Genomic DNA, 24,147 nt, shown 5'->3' on the forward strand with positions numbered 1-24,147 from the left:
CTGGAGTTTGCCCAGGTTCATGTCACTTGAATCAGTGATGCCATCCAACCATCTCATCTTCTGTTGCCCTCTTCGCCTCTTGCCCTCAGTCTTTCTCAGCATCAGGGTCTTTTCCAATGAATCAGCTGTTCCCATCAGGTGGCCAAAGTTATTGGAACTTCAGCTTCAGCATCAGTCGTTCCAAAGGGTATTCAGGGTTGATTTCCTTTAAGATTGATTGGTTTGATCTCTTTGCTTTCCAAAGGACTCTCAAGAGTCTTCTCTAACACCACAGTTCAAAACCATCAATGCTTTGGTGCTCAGCTTTCTTTATTGTCCAGCTCTCACATCTGTACATGACTACTAGAAAGACCATAGCCTTGACTATATGAACCTTTGTCAGCAAAGTGATGTCTTTGCTTTTTAACACACTGTCTAGGTTTGTCATAGCTTTCCTGTTAAGAAGCAGTTTTCTTCTAATTTCATGGCTGCAGTCAGCATCAGCAGTGATTTTAGAGCTTAAGAGGAAATCCGTCACTGCTCCAGGATTAGGAAGGCTCTAATCCTGGCGCCCACCCTCCCAGAGAATAAGAGGTCAAGTGTCTGTCTGGGATGTCCCAGGGAAAGCTCCAAGCTGCTGCCAGCCTTTCATTGAAAACTGGTCTAGAGAGAGAGGAGTCTCATGGCCTTACCTACCCCTATGCTCTGACTGTGAAGACTCTGGGGTAGAACTGAAGCACTTTCTGGAGTAAGTGAACTAAAAAGATACAATTGATATAAGAAAATACATCAGTGAAGCAGCCTCCCCTCCTTTCTTCAGACCTCTTGACTCATCACGGAAGAGTTCTCAGTGACTACCTGCTTCTGAACCTGTTGGCTCTGCTGAAACAGAAACCTGACCTGGGGTTGAGGGTGGCCATCAAAATCTCTGCAGAGGTATTGCTAGTGTGACTTATACCCAAGCATGACACCAGAATTTAGGGCTGTGAACATGAACAGCTTATTCGAGTCATTATTTCCAAGATTTAGCTGTTTTTAAATTTGGTTTTTAGTTAGAATTGGCATAGATTCTGTGCTGTACTTGCTGTCCTTCAGATGTGTGTTTTTCCCTCTCTGCCTAACTCCTAGTTATTTCTTTGTTTTGTTTTCAAGTGTTACTTCCTTTTTGAACTTTTCCTTGATCTTTGTCCTCCCTGGACTGGAGTTTAAACAGGAATCCTTTCTTCCTCCATGGTTGTATTGCACATCCTATTTTAGTGCCTTTTACATTGTAATTGTCTTTTTTTTCTTTCTTGCCCATGAGTTTCAAAGCGCCTACGGAGCAGAAGTAGTATTTCAACATCCCTTGTCCATTCCAGTACTTGTTCACCTAGATATGAAAAGTATATAATGTGAATGTTGAGTGTGTAAAGTTTCACATGCATGCCTGGTCTGGCTGTACATAAGGGGGATTCAGTTTGATCTTCTTGCCAGTACTCGGTAAGACTTTCTGGTTTTTGTTTTGTTTTATAGTAAAAGTCATGCCCTTTGCTTTTCTCTTAGCACAAACATAAGCATTCATTAATTTGTAACTAGCCTGATTTGCTTGGAAAACTGATTTTTTTATTCTAATGCTTGAAAAAACAAAAGCATCTGAGAACTTGATTGGCCGTTTCCTAGGATACAGAGGTGAAGTCTTCAGGGGGAGATAGAGAATGCTGCCTTTTCGAAGAAATGACAGTGTATCAAGGGAGCAAGTAGTGTCTTGAAGTTGGCTGATCTGTTTTATGATTCTAACTGGGCAGGTCATTTCATCTCTTATTTGAGAGAGAGAAGGGAGAAAGGGGCCTGGGTCAGACTTAGTTTTCCAGTCCTAATATGTGCTCTAACCTCATGGTCATGTGCAGAAAATGGAGATAACTAAATTCTGAAAGGAAAGTCCTGCTGTTGGAAATAAGTTTTTTTTTTTTTTTTTTAGAAAAAAGCTTTAAAGGGGACTATATTGGTGGTTCTTCAGAGTTCCGCATGGATGTGTGTGTGTGTAAAGAAAGTCCATGTTCTAAGACCTAATTAAGTATCTTCTTTATTGCATAAAAAATTTGAGGACATTGAGCAGAAAATATAGATTGTAATTAACATCTGACATCTAACAATATTCTCACTACATCAGGTTCAAGACGTCGTTCCTATAACTAGTTACGACACTGCTGGCTCATTCCTGCTGCTGGGATGTAACAATGGATCAATATATTATATAGGTAAGTGGTCAGGCACTTAGTGTGGCTCTGTTTAGTATGACTTTTTAAATGAAAACAAGAAAGTACTAACTTAAGTTTTATATTTACCATTTATTTTCATACTATTTTTACTTTTTAGATATGCAGAAGTTCCCATTGCGAATGAAGGATAATGATCTTCTTGTAACTGAACTTTATCATGATTCCTCAAATGATGCTATTACTGCTCTGAGTGTTTACCTCACACCCAAAACAAGTTAGTGCATAGCAAAATTATTATTATGGATGTTATTTTATGTATGTTTATTCATTGGTTTATTCTAATACTAATCTGGTCCTTTGTTTTGGTAAGCTGCAGTGCTAGGATTTCATCTCTTTTAGTCTGAAGTTGATGTTTGGTTTTAGATTGAGGTCAAACATGACCAATAAACATACTCTGGGGTAGAAAATTAGAACTTTCCTTCTTCTGAATTGTATTGTTAATTTTTATGATAATAATAATAACTAAAATTATTTTTAAAACTGACCTGCACATTTACCTTCCTATGATCGCTGATTTCATTTTGAAATTAAGAGCTTTATCTTTTTAACAACAACAACAACAGAAGCTTTTAGACTATTAATCTCTATTGGAAAATGAGCTTATTTCTCTGAGAAATTTCAAATTTAAGTTTTGGAAAATATCAGTACCCATAACTTCTCTTTCAGAGGCCATTACAGTGAAATTAACAAACTAGTTCTGTGAATTATTAAGAATTTTTGTATTCTAGAGTGAAGGATAAACATAAATGGGGAACTGAAAATTTATCTGTAATGAAAGGAATTCTAGGAAATATTTACATGTGGCCAGTAATATTAATAGGTTGAATATATTACTTGTGTAGAATCATATTATTGAATGATTTTAAGAAATCATTATCTTCTATATGAAAGAAAAATATTCTGGTGTACACAGATTTTTATTGAAATTATGGTAGAATTTAAACTATATTGCTCCAGAACAGAAGTCAGCAAACCATGTTCTTTTCATTGATAGTTTTATGTATTGTCTTTGGCTGCTTTTGTGCCCCTGTGTCAGAATTGAGTGGTTGTCACAGAGACAGTTTGGCATGCAAAGTTTAAACTGTTTGCTATTCAGCCTTTTACAGAAAGTTTGCTGACCCCTGCTCTAGAATGAAGTATGCTCCCCCTGCCCCCGCAAATTAAAAGGGAGAAAAAAATTTCTTTTGTGGTGGCAGTATCTTCTTTTAAGACATGAGGGTGTAGTTGCCTTAAATTTTGAGAAGTGTTTTCCATAGCCTGCCCTTTCTCCCTTGATTCAAATATTTTTGGGTTGGTCAGAAACAATAGCTATTAAGAGGTTCTCTGTGAAGCTTTGAAAGGCTATCTATCCCTGAACTCCATTCTGTCTTTAAATATGTGATGGAATCTGGGCACCTGTTTGAGAAAAAATCCACACACGAACCTAACATGATGAACTACTTGTACATAATTAAAAGAGACAGCATAGGTAAGTGTGATGTCAGCAGTGTAATGGGTATATTTGTTCCCTAGTTAACAGTTTTGAAACTGTTGAAGAGCATATTACTTGTGTATGTACAAGTAATTACAGTACTTGATTACTCAAAGAGAAGGTTTAATGTTGTAGCAGAAGTAACACAGGTGGTCATTCTAAGCTAGAAGTCATATGGAGCATTACTTTTGGAATCCTGTGCTGTATCAGTGGTGTTCTTAGCATATCAGATTTATTCTTTAAGCAGTTAATGAGTACCTACTGTCTCAGGCAAGGCACTCTGTAAGGTGTTTTAAATCTAAACTGATTATGATTCAGTCTCATCAATAAAGAGTAGAGGTAGATAGAGAACTGGGTGGTTACAGTTGCTGTGGTAGAATCTAACACTTAGTACAGTGGAGTGAGTGTTAGGAAGCGATTAATAAAGGAAGTAAGGCATTAAGACAGTCAGAGAAGTCTTCAGATTTCTGCACTGAGTGGGATTTGGGCTGATACAAGTGCTGAATCCAGCTCTGCCTCTTCTGTCACAGAGAACACTTGCAAGGGCAGCTTTCTGTTGATCGTCTTCTATTATTTCCCCTTTCCACTTTTGATTTTGTGTAGGTGTCAGTGGTAACTGGATCGAGATTGCCTATGGTACGAGTTCTGGCGCAGTACGCGTCATTGTGCAGCACCCAGAGACGGTTGGGTCGGGCCCTCAGCTTTTTCAGACATTCACTGTTCACCGAAGTCCTGTCACAAAAATCATGCTGTCAGAGAAGCATCTGGTATCAGGTGAAATGATTTTATTGGTATTGGTAAGGTGGGCTGCCTCATATGAAACCTTGCCTGGGGTATAATTTTCTAGACTTCTACAAATTAAAAAAATACAAAAGCAGTGTTTTATGTATAGGCATACCAAAAAATGGTAGAAAAGTTTAATAAGAAATACTGTGATTATCTCTTAATACTGTGAAAATATCATGATTTTCTTTGATCTTGTCTAGCTGTAGTATACATAGATTTAGAAGGTATTGTATCTTTTATTTACTCTCTTTTAATAGTGTGTTCTTATGGTATGTTTTACTTCAGAAAATTTCTCAATCCTGTTAAGAATTTTTTATTAGAGAAATTTATATGAATTTAATATAAATTTGGTTGTATTGTCTTAAGGTTTAATGCTAAAGTTAGTAGAATGTTGGTAGTCTAACATCAACTACTAATATTAAAAATTAGAAAACGTGTAAAAAGGTGTGAAGAAAATAACATTTGTGGGTTTATTGTTTTTCGCAGTCATAGAGGGCTTCCCCCGTGGCTTAGTTGGTAAAGTTGGTAAAGAGTCTGGCTGCAATGTGGGAGACTTGGGTTCGATCCCTGGGTTGGGGGAGATCCCCTGGAGAAAGGGAAAGGCTCCCCATTCCAGTATTCTGGCCTGGAGAGTTCCATGGACTGTATAGTCCATGGGGGGGCAAAGAGTTGGACATGATTTAGGGACTTTCTATTCTATATAGTCATAGATTTTTAAAAATTTTAGATACAAATTTAATATTTAAAAAAATAGTTACAGATTTTAAAGCAAAATTAGGATGACACAGCATAAAATGATCAAAAAGTAAAATTCCACTGTGAAATTATTGTATATGATAGACAATTTCTGAAAGACCTTACAAAAATTGAATTGTCAGGTATATCAGTAGCATTTGCATTTATAAGACAATTTTGCATTAAATCTTTTGTAGATCAGTTCCTGCCTAATTTAAATTTTTATAAACATTATTTTTATATATCAACTTTTGTTTATATGAAGACTACCTAATATAAAAAGGTGATGCATCTTTCTCTAATTAAACATCAAATGGAGCTGAAATACCTTGTCCATATATGGATGGATGATGGGTAAAAGGGTAGATGGATGGATGACTGCTTTTATTGAATGTCTCACTGTTTTGGATATAATGATGCCTTCCCGCAACAAGCTCTTTTTTAAATCTTTTATAAAGCAGTACTCATCTAACATCTGCCTCACTGAGGAGTCTTTCTTGCTCTGCATGGCTGGTTCTTCCTCTTTTGCCCAGTTACTAAGTTTTGGTTTGCCTTAAATCTTTTTCTAGATTCTCCATTTTTATTTGTCTGTACTTTCTTTCCCTGGTGATTTGAATGCTGTCATCTATATGCCAGTGACTTCCAGACTTTCCTTCCACCTGTGACCATCCACAGACTTCCAGACTTGTGTATACAGTGCTTGTCCTTAGGATTTGGTTGTAGGTTTAAGAGGCATCTCTAAATTAACCTGGTGGATAAAATGGTACTTTTGATTTCTCTCTCAAAAGCCATCTTATTACACAGTATCACTAATCTTTTATACCCAGGCTGAAAATCTAGGAATCAGGCTTGATTCCTCCCTTTCTGTCGCCTCCCTGCCTCCCATGTGGAATCCATCAGTAACTCCCGAGTCTTTGCTTGAGCATGTATCACACGTCCGAGTACTTCACTGTGTGTCCATTGCTGCCAACCTGGTAGCTCAGGTCAGCATTTCTCCCCTGGGTTGCTGAGCTTCTCAGTGTTTCCCTGTTTCTGTCTTGGCTCTCTATGGTTCACGTTCCACACAACAGGCAGAAATATCTTTAGAAATGCAAACCAGGTCTGACTTGCCGATGGCTTCCTAGTGTATGTAGAAGAAGTAACTTAATGCGGCGCTTCCTGTTCTGGACCCTGCTTAGCTTTCGGGTCTCTTCTCTCAGCCTCCCTTGTCACTTTCCTTATTGCGCATGGTACCCTAGCTCATTGGCTCTTCTATTTCTTGAAAATGCCTTAGAACCTCTGACCTTCTTCTTTTCATTTGAAATGTGTTTTCCTAGATATTTGTTTGGCTGCCTCTCCTTGGCATTCAAGTCCCACTTCAAACTCCTCCTGATGAGGCCTCCTTGGCCACTCAGTCTAACCTAGCCAGACCTCTGTCCAGTCAGCTTTTGCTGTCAGTATCCATTTGTTTTCTTCACAGACTGTTGCTTTCTGATCTCTCTCTCTCTCCCTCTTTTAGAATATAGGTTTCTACAGCAGCAGAAACTTTTGTCCTCCACCCTGTCCTCAGCACTTAACGTAGTTCTTGTGAATAAACGAATGAAACGACACAATATGACCCTGTGAGAAAAACAGACTATTCCTTGCTAGACCATTTTGATATTTAAATGACAGTGCGCACTAAAGAGCAGTTAATACTGTTTTGCTGGTAATGATGTTAGTGTTGGATGTGATGTCTAAGAATTACTTGGTGAAGTTTGGTTTGTAACAAATATCTGTATAGGTTTGAAATATAAATTTGTCAAGAAAAATACCCAGTTTAGCCAAAAATCTGGGGGTATTTTATATGTGCTCAACTGTATTACTCTGCCACCTGGTGGATATGCACGTATATGTAATGACGTTCTGTCTCTCTTAGTGTTAGTTTCAGTGCTGTGAACGATTACTCTACAACATTGTAAATGATTAGTTTCAATGTTATAAATGTATGATGATTATTCATACTAACAGATTTCATAATTACTAAAAATATTTCAGTTATTTTTCTGAATCCCCTTAAGTTTAATAATGAAATCAGGAAATTATTTCCCATTAAGTTGATTATAGCCTAGAACTAAGTGTCTTCTTTTTCACTAGAAAACTAGTATTCCGAGAATTGAGAATTTTGCTGTATAATATGTACACTTTTTATTCTTATTGCTGTTTGCTAAAATTAAATTTCTAAACTTCTGTTTAAAATGTGCAACTGTGACACCTATCCAGGAGGAAATGTGTGTATAGAAGAAATTTTGGATAATTTCATAGTATATACTGATGCTATATATAATGCTATATATATAATAAAAGACAAGTTAGTAAATTTTTTAAAGCATGCCACAAAAGTACAGTTCTTGGATTAATGTTATAGTTGTTTATATATTTTAATAGGGTATCTATTCAGACAAAACCAACAGAAACAGATTACTTATTCAGAGATATCTCAGTATATAACTGCTTAATATTATAAGTTACTTAAATACAGTCTCATATATAAAAATAATTCTCAACTTTAGTATTGAAATCTTAGTTTTCCGTGATGTAACTGAATGAGCAGCAAGTTTTGGGACAAATGTCATTTGTGCTAGTAAATTTTCAGTAACTCCTGGTCTTAATTGTTTGATATTTGAGTAACATAAGCAGAAACCGTTTATATGGTTGGAAAAAATAAAGTAGGCAACTTGTCTTCAGTGTAGTTTACCAACAGAACAGAAAATATTCAACATTTTTTTTACATACACTTTTTTTTTAACCTTTTCTAAATCTATACCCTATAGGCTACTTTTATAAGGATCCGTAGATTAACTTATATACCTTATATTTGCAGCAAGGTAAACCATATTCTGTTATCTCATTTTTGTTGGCTAGGTACAAATTTAAGTATGATTTTAAGATAAGTTGTTTTGTCACTCAAAATGTGCTGTGATCTACTTATTGTAGATCATAGTGAAAAAAGTTAAAATGAATTTATAAAAGTGATGTTGTTGGTGCTCTTACAATCTGTATTTAAAAACTCTTGTGTGTTCTCTTTCTCTCCTAGTTTGTGCAGATAATAATCATGTCCGGACATGGACAGTAACACGATTCAGAGGAATGATCTCTACTCAGCCGGGTTCTACTCCTTTAGCATCGTTCAAGATCCTGTCTCTGGAGGAGACAGAAAGCCACGGAAGCTACTCCTCTGGGAACGACATAGGTGGTCATTCTCAAGTACTATGAAGGCAGTGCTGAAGAGGTGTATTATTGGTAGTAGGAACCTAAAAAAAGAGTTGTAAATATAAATTCTTCATTTTCACTTTTAAACTTATTTAAAACAGAAGCTTAGTGTGTTTTTCTGATTAAGTTCTCTAAAGTCAAAAAATTATACAGATGATATTTTTTGACTTTATGATGGTACAAAAGTGTGACAGTCATTCAGTAGAACCAGTACTTTGAAGTTTGATCTTTTCCCGGGCTAGGGATGTGTGGTACCATATTCCTCCGTGATGCTGGGCAGCAGCAGCAGGCCTGGTAAGTTCCTAGTCAGCCCCATGACCACAAGGGTAAACAAGTGATATGCTTGGAATCAGTCTGTGTGCACACAGCCATTCTCTTTCTCACTTTCAGTATTCAGTAAGTTACATGAGGTGTTCAACACTTCATCATAAAATAGGTTTTGTGTTAGATGGCTTTGCCCACCTGAAGGCTAATGTAAGTGTTCTGAGCACATTTACTCTAGGCTAGGCTAAGTTGTGATGTTTAGTACTAAATGCAGTTTTGACTTAATGGTATTTTCAGTATTGTAAGTCATAACCCCATCATAAGCTCAGGAAGATATGTATTATGGAATTATTTTTAGTTGTTAAAAAGTTGAGAGCAGATTTTTCATCTTTATTAGCATTTCCTAAGCAGCCAAAGATGGAGAAGCTCTATACAGTCAGCAAAAACAAGACCAGGAGCTGACTGTGGCTCAGATCATGAACTCCTTATTGCCACATTCAGACTGAAACTGAAGAAAGTAGGGAAAACCACTAGACCATTCAGGTATGACCTAAATCAAATCACTTATGATTATAGAGTGGAAGTGAGAAATAGATTTAAGGGCCTAGATCTGATAGCTAGAGTGCCTGATGAACTATGGAATGAGGTTCGTGACATTGTACAGGAGACAGGGATCAAGACCATCCCCATGGAAAAGAAATGCAAAAAAGCAAAATGGCTGTCTGGGGAGGCCTTACAAATAGCTGTGAAAAGAAGAGAAGCGAAAAGCAAAGGAGAAAAGGAAAGATATAAGCATCTGAATGCAGAGTTGCAAAGAACAGCAAGAAGAGATAAGAAAGCCTTCCTCAGCGATCAATGCAAAGAAATAGAGGAAAACAACAGAATGGGAAAGACTAGAGATCTCTTCAAGAAAATTAGAGATACCAAGGGAACATTTCATGCAAAGATGGGCTCGATAAAGGACAGAAATGGTATGGACCTAACAGAAGCAGAAGATATTAAGAAGAGATGGCAAGAATACACAGAAGAACTGTACAAAAAAGATCTTCATGACCCAGATAATCACGATGGTGTGATCACTGACCTAGAGCCAGACATCCTGGAATGTGAAGTCAAGTGGGCCTTAGAAACCATCACTATGAACAAAGCTAGTGGAGGTGATGGAATTCCAGTTGAGCTATTTCAAATCCTGAAAGATGATGCTGTGAAAGTGCTGCACTCAGTATGTGAGCAAATTTGGAAAACTCAGCCAGTGGCCACAGGACTGGAAAAGGTCACTTTTCATTCCAATCCCAAAGAAAGGCAATGCCAAAGAATGCTCAAACTACCACACAATTGCACTCATCTCACAAGCTAGTAAAGTAATGCTCAAAATTCTCCAAGTCAGGCTTCAGCAATATGTGAACCGTGAACTTCCTGATGTTCAAGCTGGTTTTAGAAAAGGCAGAGGAACCAGAGATCAAATTGCCAATATCCGCTGGATCATCGAAAAAGCAAGAGAGTTCCAGAAAAACATCTATTTCTACTTTATTGACTATGCCAAAGCCTTTGACTGTGTGGATCACAATAAACTGTGGAAAATTCTGAAAGAGATGGGAATACCAGACCACCTGATCTGCCTCTTGAGAAATTTGTATGCAGGTCAGGAAGCAACAGTTAGAACTAGACGTGGAACAACAGACTGGTTCCAAATAGCAAAAGGAGTACGTCAAGGCTGTATATTGTCACCCTGCTTATTTAACTTATATGCAGAGTACATCATGAGAAACACTGGATTGGAAGAAACACAAGCTGGAATCAAGATTGCCGGGAGAAATATCAATAACCTCCAATATGCAGATGACACCACCCTTATAGCAGAAAGTGAAGAGGAACTAAAAAGGCTCTTGATGAAAGTGAAAGAGGAGAGTGAAAAAGTTGGCTTAAAGCTCAACATTCAGAAAACGAAGATCATGGCATCCGGTCCCATCACATCTTGGGAAATAGATGGGGAAACAGTGGAAACAGTGTCAAACTTTATCTTTTTGGGCTCCAAAATCACTGCAGATGGTGACTGTGGCCATGAAATTAAAAGATGCTTACTCCTTGGAAGGAAAGTTATGACCAACCTAGACAGAATATTAAAAAGCAGAGATATTACTTTGCCAACAAAGGTCCATCTAGTCAAGGCTATGGTTTTTCCTGTGGTCATGTATGGATGTGAGAGTTGGACTGTGAAGTAAGCTGAGCGCCAAAGAATTGATGCTTTTGAACTGTGGTGTTGGAGAAGACTCTTGAGAGTCTCTTGGATTGCAAGGAGATCCAACCAGTCCATTCTGAAGGAGATCAGCCCTGGGATTTCTTTGGAGGGAATGAAGCTGAAACTCCAGTACTTTGGCCACCTTATGCAAAGAGTTGACTCATTGGAAAAGACTCTGATGCTGGGAGGGATTGGGGGGGCAGGAGGAGAAGGGGACGACAGAGGATGAGATGGCTGGATGGCATCACTGACTCAATGGACGTGAGTCTGAGTCAACTCCGGGAGTTGGTGATGGACAGGGAGGCCTGGTGTGCTGTGATTCATGGGGTCGCAAAGAGTCGGACACGACTGAGTGACTGAACTGAAGTGATACCATCTCCAAATACCACTTTTTTTAAAATTAGAAGCTATGATGGGTATATACATTTGAAACTTGAAATACTTTTTTTCCATAGTTGCTAATAATTAACCTGAAAATAACTTTGAAGCTGGAAAGGGGCTGATGTTCTTAGATTCTGAGAGTGGTTTTGATGGCATTTGTCAGGAAATAGTATAGCATGTCTCTACTGAAAGGCTCTGATTTTAGCAAAAGGTATATAAAGTTAAATCAGTTTCTCCATACGCCATAACATACCATATATACACACACAGAATCTTCACAGAAGTAGATTCTTTTCTGTAAAGATCCGTTTGAAACAATCTGTAATGTATATGTGCTATACCCACCATACTTTTAATAGTTCTATAGGACCTGTTCGTTAATGTGCCTTCTAGATCACCTGTATAGGCAGAACTGGTGGAATGTAAGGAGTACATGAGAATTGTTTATGCATGAAACTATTAAATGAATATGCACCCACAGTAAAGACTTCAAAATAGTTATCTTTAAAAAATGTAAGCTGCTTATGAGAATTGTACAACCGGTCTTAGTATTTTTAGAGCGAGAACTGCTCAGTGTTGTCAGTTTTAATAGTTGCCCTGTGAACCCACTTCCAACTGTGATGATAGACACTGAAAGTTTACAGTTTTGACAACAAAGTTTTTTTTTCCAACTTCATTGAGATATAATTGACAAGTAACATTGTGTAACTGAAAGGTATAGCATTGACATATTTATTGAGTGCTTTTGTTCCAGGCATTAGAAATCTAAAAAATTGGAAAAAACATCAACTTAAACTTACATCAGTGTTTTCTGTTTTCTGATAAAGGACCTTTTGGAGAGCGAGATGATCAACAGGTGTTTATCCAGAAAGTTGTTCCCATCACTAATAAACTGTTTGTAAGACTGTCATCTACTGGGAAAAGGTAACACTTTACTGAAAAGATTCTATGTTCAGAAGTCAACGTTTGTGTTACAAAAGGGGAAGTAATTGACAGTGGTAAAAGTGACCAGGGAGAAGAACCTGTAACATCTTTTAGAGGAGGAGGTAACTCTAAGGACTCTATCCTACAGGAAAAATTAAAAGAGCCAAATCATATGTTTATTTTCACACATTTAGGCTTTCTGTACTTTTTAAAATTTTTATTTTTTTGAAATATGATTGCTTTACACTATTTATATTCTATAGCAAAGTGATTGTTTTTTATACATACACACACACAGCTTTTTCATATTCTTTACCACTATGGTTTGTCACAGGATTTTGTATATAGTCCCCTGTAGTTAATGGCACCCCACTCCACTATTCTTGCCTAGAAAATCTCATGGACAGAGGAGCCTGGTGGACTACAGTCCATGGGGTCCAAAGAGTCAGACACCACTGAGCGACTAATAAACACGGTTGGCGTCTTCTAAGCTCAAACCTACCATCCATCCATCCTCTGCCTTGCAGCCACAAGTCTGTTGTCTGTCTGCGAGTCTGTTTCTGTTTCATTCGTGTCATATTTTAGATTCCTACACATAAGTGATGTCATGTGGTATTTGTTTTTCTCTGACTTCTTAGTGTGATAATCTCCGGGTCTATCCCTGTTGCTCAAAAGACATCATTTCATTCTTTTTAAGGCTGAGTAATAGTTCATTGTGTGTAACTACATTATCTTCTCTATCCATCGGTCTGTCACTGGGTATTTAGGTTATTTCCATGTGTTGACTGTTGTAAACAGTGTGGTTGTGTATGTAGGGATGCATGTATCTTTTTGAATTATAGTTTTGTCTGGATATATATGCCCAGGAGTGGGATTGCTGGATCCTATGGCAACTCTTGTTGTAGTTTAAGGAACCTCCATAGTGTTCTCTACACTGGCTTTACCAGTTTACATTCCTGCGAACAGTGCATGAAGGTTCTCGTTTCTGCACATCCTCTCCAGCATTTTGTGATTTGTAGATATTTTTAATGATGGCAGTTCTAACCTGTGTGAGCTGGTACCTCATTGTAGTTTTGATTTGCATTTCTCTCATAAGCAGCAATAATGAGCATCCTTCCACATGCCTGTTGGCCATCTGTAGGTCTTTGGAGAAATGTCTATTTACGTATTCCTGCTTTTGATTGGGTTGGTTTTTTTAGTTTTATGAGCTGTTTGTATATTCTGGAAATTAAGCCCTTGTGGGTCAAATCACTTGCAAATTTTTTTCTCAGTTTGTAGGTTTTGTTTCCATTTTGTTTATGGTTTCTTTTGCTGTACAAAGGCTTGTGAGTTTGATTAGATCCAGTTTGTTTGTTTTTATTTCTATTGTCTTGGGCAACTGACATCAAAAAACATTTTATTAGATGTTTGTACAATTTGTCAGTAGGTTTGGCCTGCGTTCTCTTCTAGTTTTATGGTATCGTGTATTTACATTAAGTCTTGAAGCCATTTGAGTTTATTTTTGTGCGTGGTGTGAAGGTGTGCGCTGCCTGCACGTGACTGTCCCTGCTGCACGTGCTGTGTGCGTTCACTGCCTGCACGTGACTGTCCCTGCTGCACGTGCTGTGTGCGTTCACTGACTGCACGTGACTGTCCCCGTTTTCTTAATTCTCTTGACAGTGGGCCCCTGTGTCCAGAACCACCCCCTGCAGGCAGATACCAAAATCCCACCATACTCAGGTCCCATATATAAAATGATACAGTGCACTCAGCCCTCTGTCTGTGTGGGTTCCACATCACGGAGAGCTGACTATAGTTGTTCTAAACAGGAATCAAGATTTTAAAAAATATTTTGTCAGTTCATACGTAATATTGAAAAATGATCATCTTAATAAACAGAAAAAAACATTCGATAGTTTGGCAACCATTTGATTAAAAAAAAAGAATCCTAGCACTTAATAAAGCCACATTCTTTAACCTGATGAATAATATCTGCAAAAGTAATTATACAAACTTCACACTCAGCTGTAAAATGTTACAAGCTTTTCCCTTGAGGTTGGGAATGAGACTGGGATAGCCTCTATCACTCTGTGTGGGCACTGCAGGAATCAACTCTTCCCCTCCCTCTCCGTTTCCCTGCCTGCTGGGAAGCTCAACTAAGCTTCATATTCTTTGCCTGTGTCTCTCTTATTAATATGAATTGTATTTCCTCTTCATTTTTTGACCTTGCATTTGCCTGGCATTAATTGTTCTTAATCTTTTTTTCTTTTTTTTAAAGTGGGCTGGGATAAATATTTCAATCAAGTACAATTTTGTTAACCTTTCTATGACTTTGGCACATCATTTACTGACATTATTTATTGGTCTTCTCATTTGTCAAATATGGATTACTGTTTATCTTTTATGGAAAAAAAAATCAATGAAAATAACTTCAAAGCATTTTAATAACAATATTAATTTATTGGAGGATACTGTTTAGACATCTCCATATAGCTGTACATTTCTGGTTTTAGATTTTTAAAATTTTCACAGAAATGTTAAATGATTTCAAGATTTTTTTTTTCTAGTATCATGCCTGCTTGCTTTCTTTATGCCTTTTTAGTTTAGTAACTTCCTTTTGAATAATTGCTTAATTCTCATCAAGGCTCTTTTAAATTTTCTTTTAAGATTGATTTATTTGTCTTATTTCAGTTACTTAATACATTGTTTTATAAGAGCCTTTTCTCTAGGTTCAAAGAAACAAGCCTTGAATTTTATGGACTTTCTTTGATCCCTTTAAATCTGTTTTATATATGTGGAATATTTGACTATAACTTCGAAAAAAGGCAATTTTAAAAGTCTGAATTACAAAATGTGATTGGTTCTCCATAGTTAACAGCTACACACTATGTTTTGCAGAATCTGCGAAATCCAAGCTGTTGACTGTACTACAATATCCTCATTTACAGTAAGAGAATGTGAGGGCTCCAGCAGGATGGGCTCCAGGCCAAGGCGGTACTTGTTCACAGGCCACACCAACGGCAGCATTCAGATGTGGGACCTGACCACCGCCATGGATATGGTCAACAAAAGCGAGGATAAGGGTATGTTCCTTAAGGAACAGTGTTCGTCACAGGGTAGGCTTTGGATGCAAATGATAACAGTGGTGTATGTTTTCCTAAGACGTAGGTGGTCCAACTGAAGAAGAACTACTCAAATTACTGGATCAGTGTGACCTGAGCACGTCTCGCTGCGCCACTCCTAATATCAGTCCAGCAACTTCTGTGGTTCAGCATAGCCGTCTTCGCGAATCAAGTTCTAGGTAGGTTCATGCACTGAATCGATTGCTTTTTGGAAAATTGGCTAAAATACTGTAATCACATAACCTTTTAAAACCAAATTTTTCAAAGTACATTTTAAAATCATACTTTGTCACTATTCAATTTTTAAAAATTTTTTTAAATAAAGTTCAATTTAGATGTCTGTTAACGTGATCAAGAATTCATTCAAAGGAAATTAGAAAAATCACATGTCCCCTTAGATGCTATGTGGAACTTTTGTTCCTATTGTCTCAGGGACATATTAACCAAAATTACCCCTTTAGTCTTAAACAGTATGTACTTTAATACAATGACATGTTTGCTTTTAGTTAAGCATATTTTTGAAAAATTCCAAAATGTGAACTAAGGGCCACATACTGAAACTATATTAGTTCCACATTGATTTTAAAGGTGTTTTTCCCCTGGCTTTTTTCAGCTATTTAGGAATCTAGCTTCATTGTGAATATATGTATGGTATTATTTGCATTGTTAATTTTATACACATAGTATATAGAGTGCTTAAGATATATTTTTATATAGCATGCTAAGATACATTTTTATGTATAATATTCTTTATATATATTTAAACTGGTAGTTTATTAGATGTGCCCCTGAAAATTCCCAAGACGACATGTGACTTTTGTATTTCAGTCTTCAGCTCCAGCACCATGAAACCATCCACGAAGCAGCTACTTATGGCTCCATTAGGCCTTACAGAGAAAGTCCTTTGTTAGCAAGAGCAAGGAGGACTGAGAGCTTTCACAGTTATAGGGACTTCCAGACTGTGAATTTGAACAGAAACATAGAAAGAGCTGTCCCTGAAAATGGTAACTTGGGTCCAATACAAGCCGAAGTTAAGAGGGCAGCGGGGGAATGTAATGTGTCTGAGAGGAAGTCTCCTGGAACAGAAGTTAAAAGCTTGAGAGAATCAGATAGTGTAGTGGAAGTTCATAGACTAGCCGAAGGTTTTCTGGAATCCAAGAAAAGGTCATCAGAAGATGAAAATGAAAATAAAGTGGAGTCACGGAAGAAAGGAGGGTTTGAAGGAGGAGGATTCCTTGGAAGAAAGAAAGTCCCTCACTTGGCATCTTCACCAAGTACGTCTGATGGAGGAACTGACTCACCTGGTACTGCATCCCCGTCTCCTACAAAGACTGCGCCCTCTCCTCGGCACAAGAAAAGTGATTCTTCAGGTCAAGAGTACAGCTTGTGACAACTCAGCAAAGTGAGTAGTAGTTTCATTATTCAGAAGAGAGTTAAACTCTACTGGATTTCAATTAGCTTTTACACCAAAACTTTACATATTAAGATTGGACTTCATTTAGTATCATCTTTTTGACAGAGTTACCTGGGTTAAGGAGATAAAATAACCATATCTCATCTGATCTTTTGGAAATTTTTTTTAGTTTTACAGGCACATTTAATAGATCATTTGTAAAGAAGGAGTCCATTTCCATGTTTATCTACTCTGGATTTTGGAAGCATAGTATTAATACCATGTCTCAATAAGATGGTGCCCATTATAGATGACCATCCCCTTAGAGTGTGAGAATCAACAGACTGCATTCCTTATGCTGATTTTGCCTGAGCTTTGTCTTGCAATGTTCTGTTTAACAAATTCCATAATGCTCTTTGGAACTTAATCTCCCAACCCTTACTGTGACTGCAGAGTGGTTTACCAGGTATTTAATGAGGTGCTACGTTTGTGGAAAAATATGTAATTCAAAAACACTATTGAATACCAGATTGCTCTGTGTAGTACTGAGTCCTTTAGGATAATTTTAATTGTGGTCATTTTCTGATTCTCATTGTTGGAGTACTTAAGTCTTGGCAAGCATTACCAATATTAAATGTCAAAAATCCATTTAAACTTTCTTTAAAGTTGGAGCAACTGTTTGAACAGATGAAATAAAGACAGTTTCAAGTGCCCAGAAAAGAAAACTACCAATTACTAATTTGCCTTGTTTGAGGAGCCACCATATTTTTTTCTTGTGTTAATAATGAAGATAATTAAATTAGAATGTGGCCATTTTGTTAAACTTAAGAGACTGCACTTCTGAATTTTTGGTTAAAGGTTTTGGCTGCTATAGAAATTTTATTTTAAATATAAGAACAAAAAAATCTTTTGTACTTTGATTTAATTGATTTCCAAATTTCTGCAAGTAAGGTAATTGTAAATTTAAAGCATTAAGCATTTATTGATGAATAATGTATATATTCCCATTCTGAGAAATATAAGTAGGTCAAGTCAAAATAAATTCTTTAAAGTTTATTATATTGCCAGTGGTTTCATAGACACTTTCTTGTAATTATTTGTCAAGTAAGGCAAATAAAAATGATTAAGACTAGGTGTTTTCAGTTATTTAAGGAATAGTAATCCTGTTTAAAGTGTACTTAGGTTTTGTTCATGCTTTGCTTCCTCCCATAATAAAGGAAAGAGGGAGGATCTTATATGTATGAAAACTAACTTGTATTGTCAGGGAAAAGGGTACACAAAGCATAATTTCAGTATTACCAAGGATTGTATTTATCTCTTAAACCCTTTTTCTCATTATTATACTCATGTAAAAAGTTGGGTGGGCAAGTAAGAAAACTAAAAATTAAATACTTACCCAGTCTTTTCCAAGAGTAAAAGGGCTCTTTATGGGATTTTAGTGTAATTCTGAAAAACAAAAGAACACCTGCAGCGGCAGCTCACTCTAGTTATTCTGTCAATATTTGCACTACAGTCAGGTTGTTTTTCTTCCCTGTAAAAAGAGCTTGCACCTTGATGGTGTAGCAGAAATTTGAGTCTATTCTGGCACGTAACTTTGTAAACTTCAGCAGATTATAATGAAAAATCTTAGGCATAGCAGGGATAGTTTCCTTTTTTAGTCCAAAAGGGGGAAAACCTCCAGAACCACCTGCACCATGTGAACCTCTCTCACTTCTTAGGAGAACAGGAGCACTGTCCATTGTGTGAGGAGGAATAAGATGTCAGAAAAAAGGCCATGTGAGGACGTGAGAGAAGATGGCCGTCTACAAGAGAGCTCTCACCAGAAACCAATCTCCATGGCACCTTGATGCCAGGCTCACAGCCTCCAGAACCATGAACAGATTTTTCAGCCGAGGTGCTAGAGTAGAACTCAGTCTCCTCTCTTTGAGCACACCAAAAAAAAAAAAAAATTACATCCAGAGACATGAAGATGCAATCAAGAGGTGAAAGGACAGGTGCACTCATGGTGTAATCAGATCCCATACCACCCAGCTGGACAACCCTCAGACTGGAGAATAATTAAATCACAGAACTTCTCCCACAGGAGTGGAAGCTGAGCCCCATGCCAGGCTCCCCAGCGCAGGGGTCAGTCTCTGGAGGAGGAGCCTCCAGAGCATTGGGGTTTGCAGGCCAGCAGGGCTTAACTGCAGGAGCCCCCCAGGATGGGGGGAACCGCCTCCACCCTCGGAGGACACACACACGTGCTCAGGGCGAAAGCTGAGACTCCACCCAAACCTGGGCCAGACCTACTTCCTGGTCTTGGAGGGTCTCCTTGGGAGGTGGGGGCGGCTGTGGCTGTCTGCCATCATAAAAGCTGGTGGCTGATACAGTGGGGACCTATGTGAATGCTGCGTGGAGTCAGACATTTTGAGTCCTTAGCACTGAGACCCAACAGCCTGTAAGCTCCAATGCTGGACGCCTCAGGCCAGACAACCAGAGGGGTAGGAAATGGCCCTGTCCATCAGCAGACAAGCTGCCTAGACTTCCTGACTCTCAGCCGCCCCTAGACACATCCTTTGACAGAGCTTGGCCCACCAAAGGCCCAAGACCTTGCTGCACACACCAGTAAGGAGGCATGAGCCCCTCCCACCCAGAAAACCTACACAGAGCCTCACCCATCAGGGAGCAGACGCCAGAAGCAAGGATAGTACGGTTCTGCAGAACTGAGTTTATAACACAGATCAGAGTCTACGCTAGGACCAACTGGTTCCTGATCCTCTGCTGGGACACAAAGGATATCCCCTACAAAGGGCCCCTTCTCTAAGATGGAGAAGCGTAACTAAGCTCCTACACACACAAAAATACAAACAAATGTCAACAATGAGCAGAGGAATACGTCCCAAAGGAACAAGATAAAACCCCCACAGAATAGCTAAGTGAAGTGGAGATAGCCAGCCTGTCTGTGAAAGAGTGCAGAGTAATCACCCTAAAGAGGATCCAAGAACCTGGTGAAAGAATAAAGACAAAAATTTTAATGAAGAGCTAAAGTGCAAACAGATGAACAATAATTGAAACATACACTAGAAGGAATCAATAGCAGAATAAGTGAGACAAAGAATGGAAGAAACCCCTGGGATAACGTTAAATGCACCAATGTTTGCATTATAGGTGGGTCACAGAAGGAAAAGAGGGAGAGAAAGGGCCTGAGAAAATATTTGAAGTGGTAACAGCTGAAACATGGGAAAGGAAATAGTCACCCAGCACAGACAGTCCCATACAGGATAAGCCCAAGGAGGAACATGCTGAGACACACAGTAGTCAGACTGACCAAAAAAAAAGACAAAAAGAAAATATTAAAAGCAACAAGGGGAAGAGCAACAAATAACATACATGGGAGTCCCCTAAGACCGTCAGCTGATTCTTCAGCAGAAACTCTGCAATCCAGAAGGCATGATATATTTAAAGTGATGAAAGAGAATCCTACAACCAAGAATACTCTACCTAGCAAGGCTCTTGTTCAGATTTGACAGAGAGATAGAAAGCTTTATACACAAGCAAAAGCTAAGAATTCAGTACCGTCAAACTAGCTTTACAGCAAAAGCCAAAGGAAGTGGAAAAGCCCAAAACACTAGAAACAAAATTACCCTTGGGAAAGCTCACTGGTAAAGGCAAACTTCAAAATACAGAGCAAATATTAACAGACATAAAAGGAGAAATGGACAGGAACACAATAACACTGGGGGGACTTGAACATCCTACTTACCTAAATGGGCAGATCGTCCATCCAGACAGAAAATTAGTAAGGAAACAGGCCTTAAATGACACAATAGCTTAGATAGGCTTAATTGATATTTATAGGACATTCCATCCAAAAGCAGGAGAATACACTTTCTTCTCAAGTGCACACAAAACATTGTCCACGATAGATCACATCTTGGATCACAAATCAAGCCTCGGTAAATTGAAGAAAACTGAAATCGTAATCAAGTATCTTTCCCAGCCTCGGTGCTATGAGATTAGAAATCAGCTATAAGAAAAAAACTGCAAAACACACAAACGTGGAGGAAAAAAATGAATCTATGTATATACTTTGTGTGACAGATGAAAAACAACAGAATTATAATTCTCATGATGTCAAGTTTTCCCAGTAATTATGAAATAAGTATTTTCATGTCAACTGGATAAGTATTGTTATCCTCTTTCAAGATGAGATTACCAAGGCCCTCTGAGGATCAATAGCTTCACCACAAAGCTCCTTAGCTACTGAGCCACCTCATGAACCCACATCTGTCTCTGCAGCCTGTGGTCTTTTTCTGGCTTTCTCATCCAGGCTTACATATCAGAGCCACCTGAGGTTATCTGCTAAATATGTATCTCTGCCGGTTGGGACTCACGTCTTACAAAATGTGTTACATTGATTCTAATGTACATCGATTATTCAGAATATCCTGTTTTCTTAAATGGGCTCACCTTTATCATTATGTGTAAACTGTAAATACAACCCAGAGCTGTTAAGAGTATTTTTTCATAAATATATTAAATCAAACTTGGTTCACAGTTAAATATTTATTAAGCAAACCACCTTTCGATTAATTACATGATATCTGTGCATTGGAAATAAACTACTATTCACGTGTGACATAATTAAGTTCCTACTCACTGAATTATTCCACCTGGACTATGTTTTATTTACAGGTTGTTCAGGTTGAATTATATTGATGCCAAGATGATTTTTAGGTCAGCATAAGGTACCAATACAGATCTCACATTCAGGCAGCAATGACAACAGATCATCGATAAGTGCAGTTCTTAGTTGAGCTTACGCAAGCATAGCTGTGCGCTCTCATCAGTTACTGTTAGACACCATACAGCAGGTCTTGAAACTGAAGCTGAGCATGTGATGGGACCAGAGCCAGGAGGTGTACAGAGAGCTGTCTGCTGTCGCCTCGGCAAAGGAGAAGTGGGCGAGGACCGGAGTCCCAGTGCACAGCATGTATTCTTTCAGGTTCTTCACAAAACCGGGTCTCCACATGAGGAACACCTGGAGGCTTTTAGAAGTACTGACACCTCAGTGCCACCCCAGACCAGTTGAATCAGAATATCTAGGGGTGAGTCTGACTGTTGAGTAGAGGCTTGGCACCGGGTACCACCTAAAGCAGGAAGACAACATCGTGTGCTTCTCTGAAATCGATACAAGTCATGTTCAGAGTTGTTGCGGGGTTGGTGTGGGTGGAAGCCATGCAGGCTTCTGTCCCCTGTGAGCCAGGGGATCAAAACGTGAACGAGTCAGCTAATGAATTCATGGATTCGTTTGTAGCAGTTCTAACGAGGGGGCAGAACTTGGGCTTAACACTGGTCTGTGCTTTTGACACTTACTGTTGGCAAGGCTTGTCCAGGAGTTGGTCATTCTGAGGAGCTGCTCTTTCGCAAATTGGGATAAAGTCTCAGTGCCCTCAAAGTCCATGGTCTTTCTTTGACTGCTGGACAGTTAGTGTGATTCCTCATTTTCAGGCAGAATAGGCAAAGTTATTCCTTGTGCTCCAAGTTTTGACAGCTCAGCTTTGGGGTAATCTACTTATCTCTGAATGTAATTCACAAAATATGTCCAACAATTGTGTTTGAGATATACAGACTCAAAAGTAATTTCCCAGAATCATTAAGACCTCTAAGAATGAAGAAGAGGTTTTCTTACAGTGTTTTCTGTGAAGAATAAACTTAAATACTTTTCATTTTATGTTTACTTGGGGAGGAAAGTGTTTCTTGAGGTAGGACTTACCAATAACTTTCTAATCCAAATAGAGTATATAACAAAAACTTTTTGACTCATGGAAATTGGTCATTAGTCACTTTAACAGTTAAAGTACCAATTTCTCCTTTTAATGATTCTAGTAGTTCTCTGAAATGAAGGAATATAGGACAGATATGTTAAACATGTATATTTATGTGTTATTTTAAACATTTTCAAAGCTGGAAGGAACATAAATTTTCTTCTTTAATTCCACGTAGGCTAGTTAAAAATGCAAATAAAGCAGTAGTTTCCATATAGAATGTGCCAAGGTGAAGGTATTCCTGGGTATTCAGTGAATTGACAATTCTATAAAAAGTAATGACTAGAGTGTCAAAATTATGTAAAATATCAAAACAGTTCATTTTTCTCTTTGAAATATATAAGTTAGCTGCTTGTTCCTCAGATTTTTAGAAGATTCACACATGTAAGAACAGACATTTATAAGTATATGTGGTTTGGTAAATACTTATCCCTAAACATCATAATCAAATAGAAACCTACACAGTCAAATGTATAGCCTCAATGCAGTTTGTTTCTCTTTGAGTGTTTCGGCTTGATCTGACATTGGGATTTGATTTTGCAGCTGTTACTAGAATGGTTCCTCACTGGTTTATTTCAACTTCCATAAACAAGGAGCTGAGAGCAGAAGCAGTGTTCTGCTGCTTAAAGCAGCAGCAATGACATCCTCTCAGAAGAACCCCTTAGCTTTTAAATTAGTAACTTACCTGTAGCAACTGTGGGCCAACCTGAAATTGCCACTGAATATTCATTTAAATAGCCGTGTCACTGCCAAACATAGCCAAGTGACAGTTACGTGCTTAGTGTCCTCAAAATAAGGAGAGCAAAATAAGCATTTTCACTTGGACATAAAATTTCAGAAACCCCTCATTTTAGACTGCCAGAAAAACAACTTAGACCTCGATTAGGGAGAAATAATTTCAAAAACACTCATCTTTAAAGGATTACAACATGACAAGCAATAGCTTTTCAGCATTTATGATATCTGATAACCCAGTGGTGATGAGGGGTGGGGCCTGCATCCAGCTTATGTCTTACAGGTTTCCATCCTTCACAGGTGGGTGTCGGTGAATGTGGTGTGTTCCTTAGTCACAGAGCTGAAACCCTTGATGGCGTTCATCAGGTCCTCTTCATCCACATACTGAAAAGACACCAGTCCTCACTGGTTAGGATATTTGCTGGCAACAGTGTTACACAAAATGTATATCTTTTGAGCATTAAAAGGTTAAGACATGGCACAGTGTAAGCCTCAGTTTTCTCATCCGAAAGTGGGGAGGTTTCATATGATTCAGTTCAGAATTTAAGCAGAAGAGCCAGAATGCAAGCTGTTGTGCTTCATTATGTCCGATCTTCTTAGTGTTTTTTTTTTTAATTGAATAGGGCTATGAATACGGATTATAATGTTATAATGAACAGATAATTTGCCACATACGGATATCTTAAAAAGCTTTCACTGAATTGCTTTGCATACTGCCTATTACTAGTATGGTCAAAAGTAAGCAAAAATGTCAGCACAGTACAATAGTGAAGAATGGAGGTGCTGTAATCAGTGCTTTTAAGATCCCCAGTTCCAAAAAAAAATTACGATTAGATGTGTGTC

General features: G+C 38.1%; 2 protein-coding genes across 5 annotated transcripts in view; one reads left to right on the top strand and one right to left on the bottom strand.

The window, feature by feature from the left end:
- The window catches only part of KCTD3 (potassium channel tetramerization domain containing 3), a 68,395-nt gene extending 50,577 nt beyond the window's left edge, over positions 1–17,818 (top strand). For 2 of the 4 annotated variants that reach the window (XM_061382191.1, XM_061382193.1), the window contains 8 exons: positions 2,129–2,216; positions 2,335–2,451; positions 4,312–4,482; positions 8,285–8,440; positions 12,172–12,268; positions 15,146–15,330; positions 15,416–15,548; positions 16,198–17,818. In XM_061382191.1, coding sequence (XP_061238175.1) covers positions 2,129–2,216; positions 2,335–2,451; positions 4,312–4,482; positions 8,285–8,440; positions 12,172–12,268; positions 15,146–15,330; positions 15,416–15,548; positions 16,198–16,759 — 1,509 coding nt within the window. In that variant the 3' untranslated portion in view covers positions 16,760–17,818. Of the gene's footprint in view, positions 1–2,128; positions 2,217–2,334; positions 2,452–4,311; positions 4,483–8,284; positions 8,441–12,171; positions 12,269–15,145; positions 15,331–15,409; positions 15,549–16,197 lie in introns of all 4 variants that reach the window. The other 2 variants (XM_061382190.1, XM_061382192.1) reach the window with 1 other exon arrangement.
- A 1,979-nt stretch (positions 17,819–19,797) lies between these two features.
- LOC133227578 (usherin-like) overlaps positions 19,798–24,147 on the bottom strand; it is a 77,705-nt gene continuing 73,355 nt past the window's right edge. The window contains exon 10 of the mRNA XM_061382189.1: positions 19,798–23,688. Coding sequence (XP_061238173.1) covers positions 23,599–23,688 — 90 coding nt within the window. The 3' untranslated portion in view covers positions 19,798–23,598. The remainder of the gene's footprint in view (positions 23,689–24,147) is intronic.

Source organism: Bos javanicus, chromosome 16 (assembly GCF_032452875.1).
Source record: "Bos javanicus breed banteng chromosome 16, ARS-OSU_banteng_1.0, whole genome shotgun sequence".
NCBI lineage: Eukaryota > Metazoa > Chordata > Mammalia > Artiodactyla > Bovidae > Bos > Bos javanicus.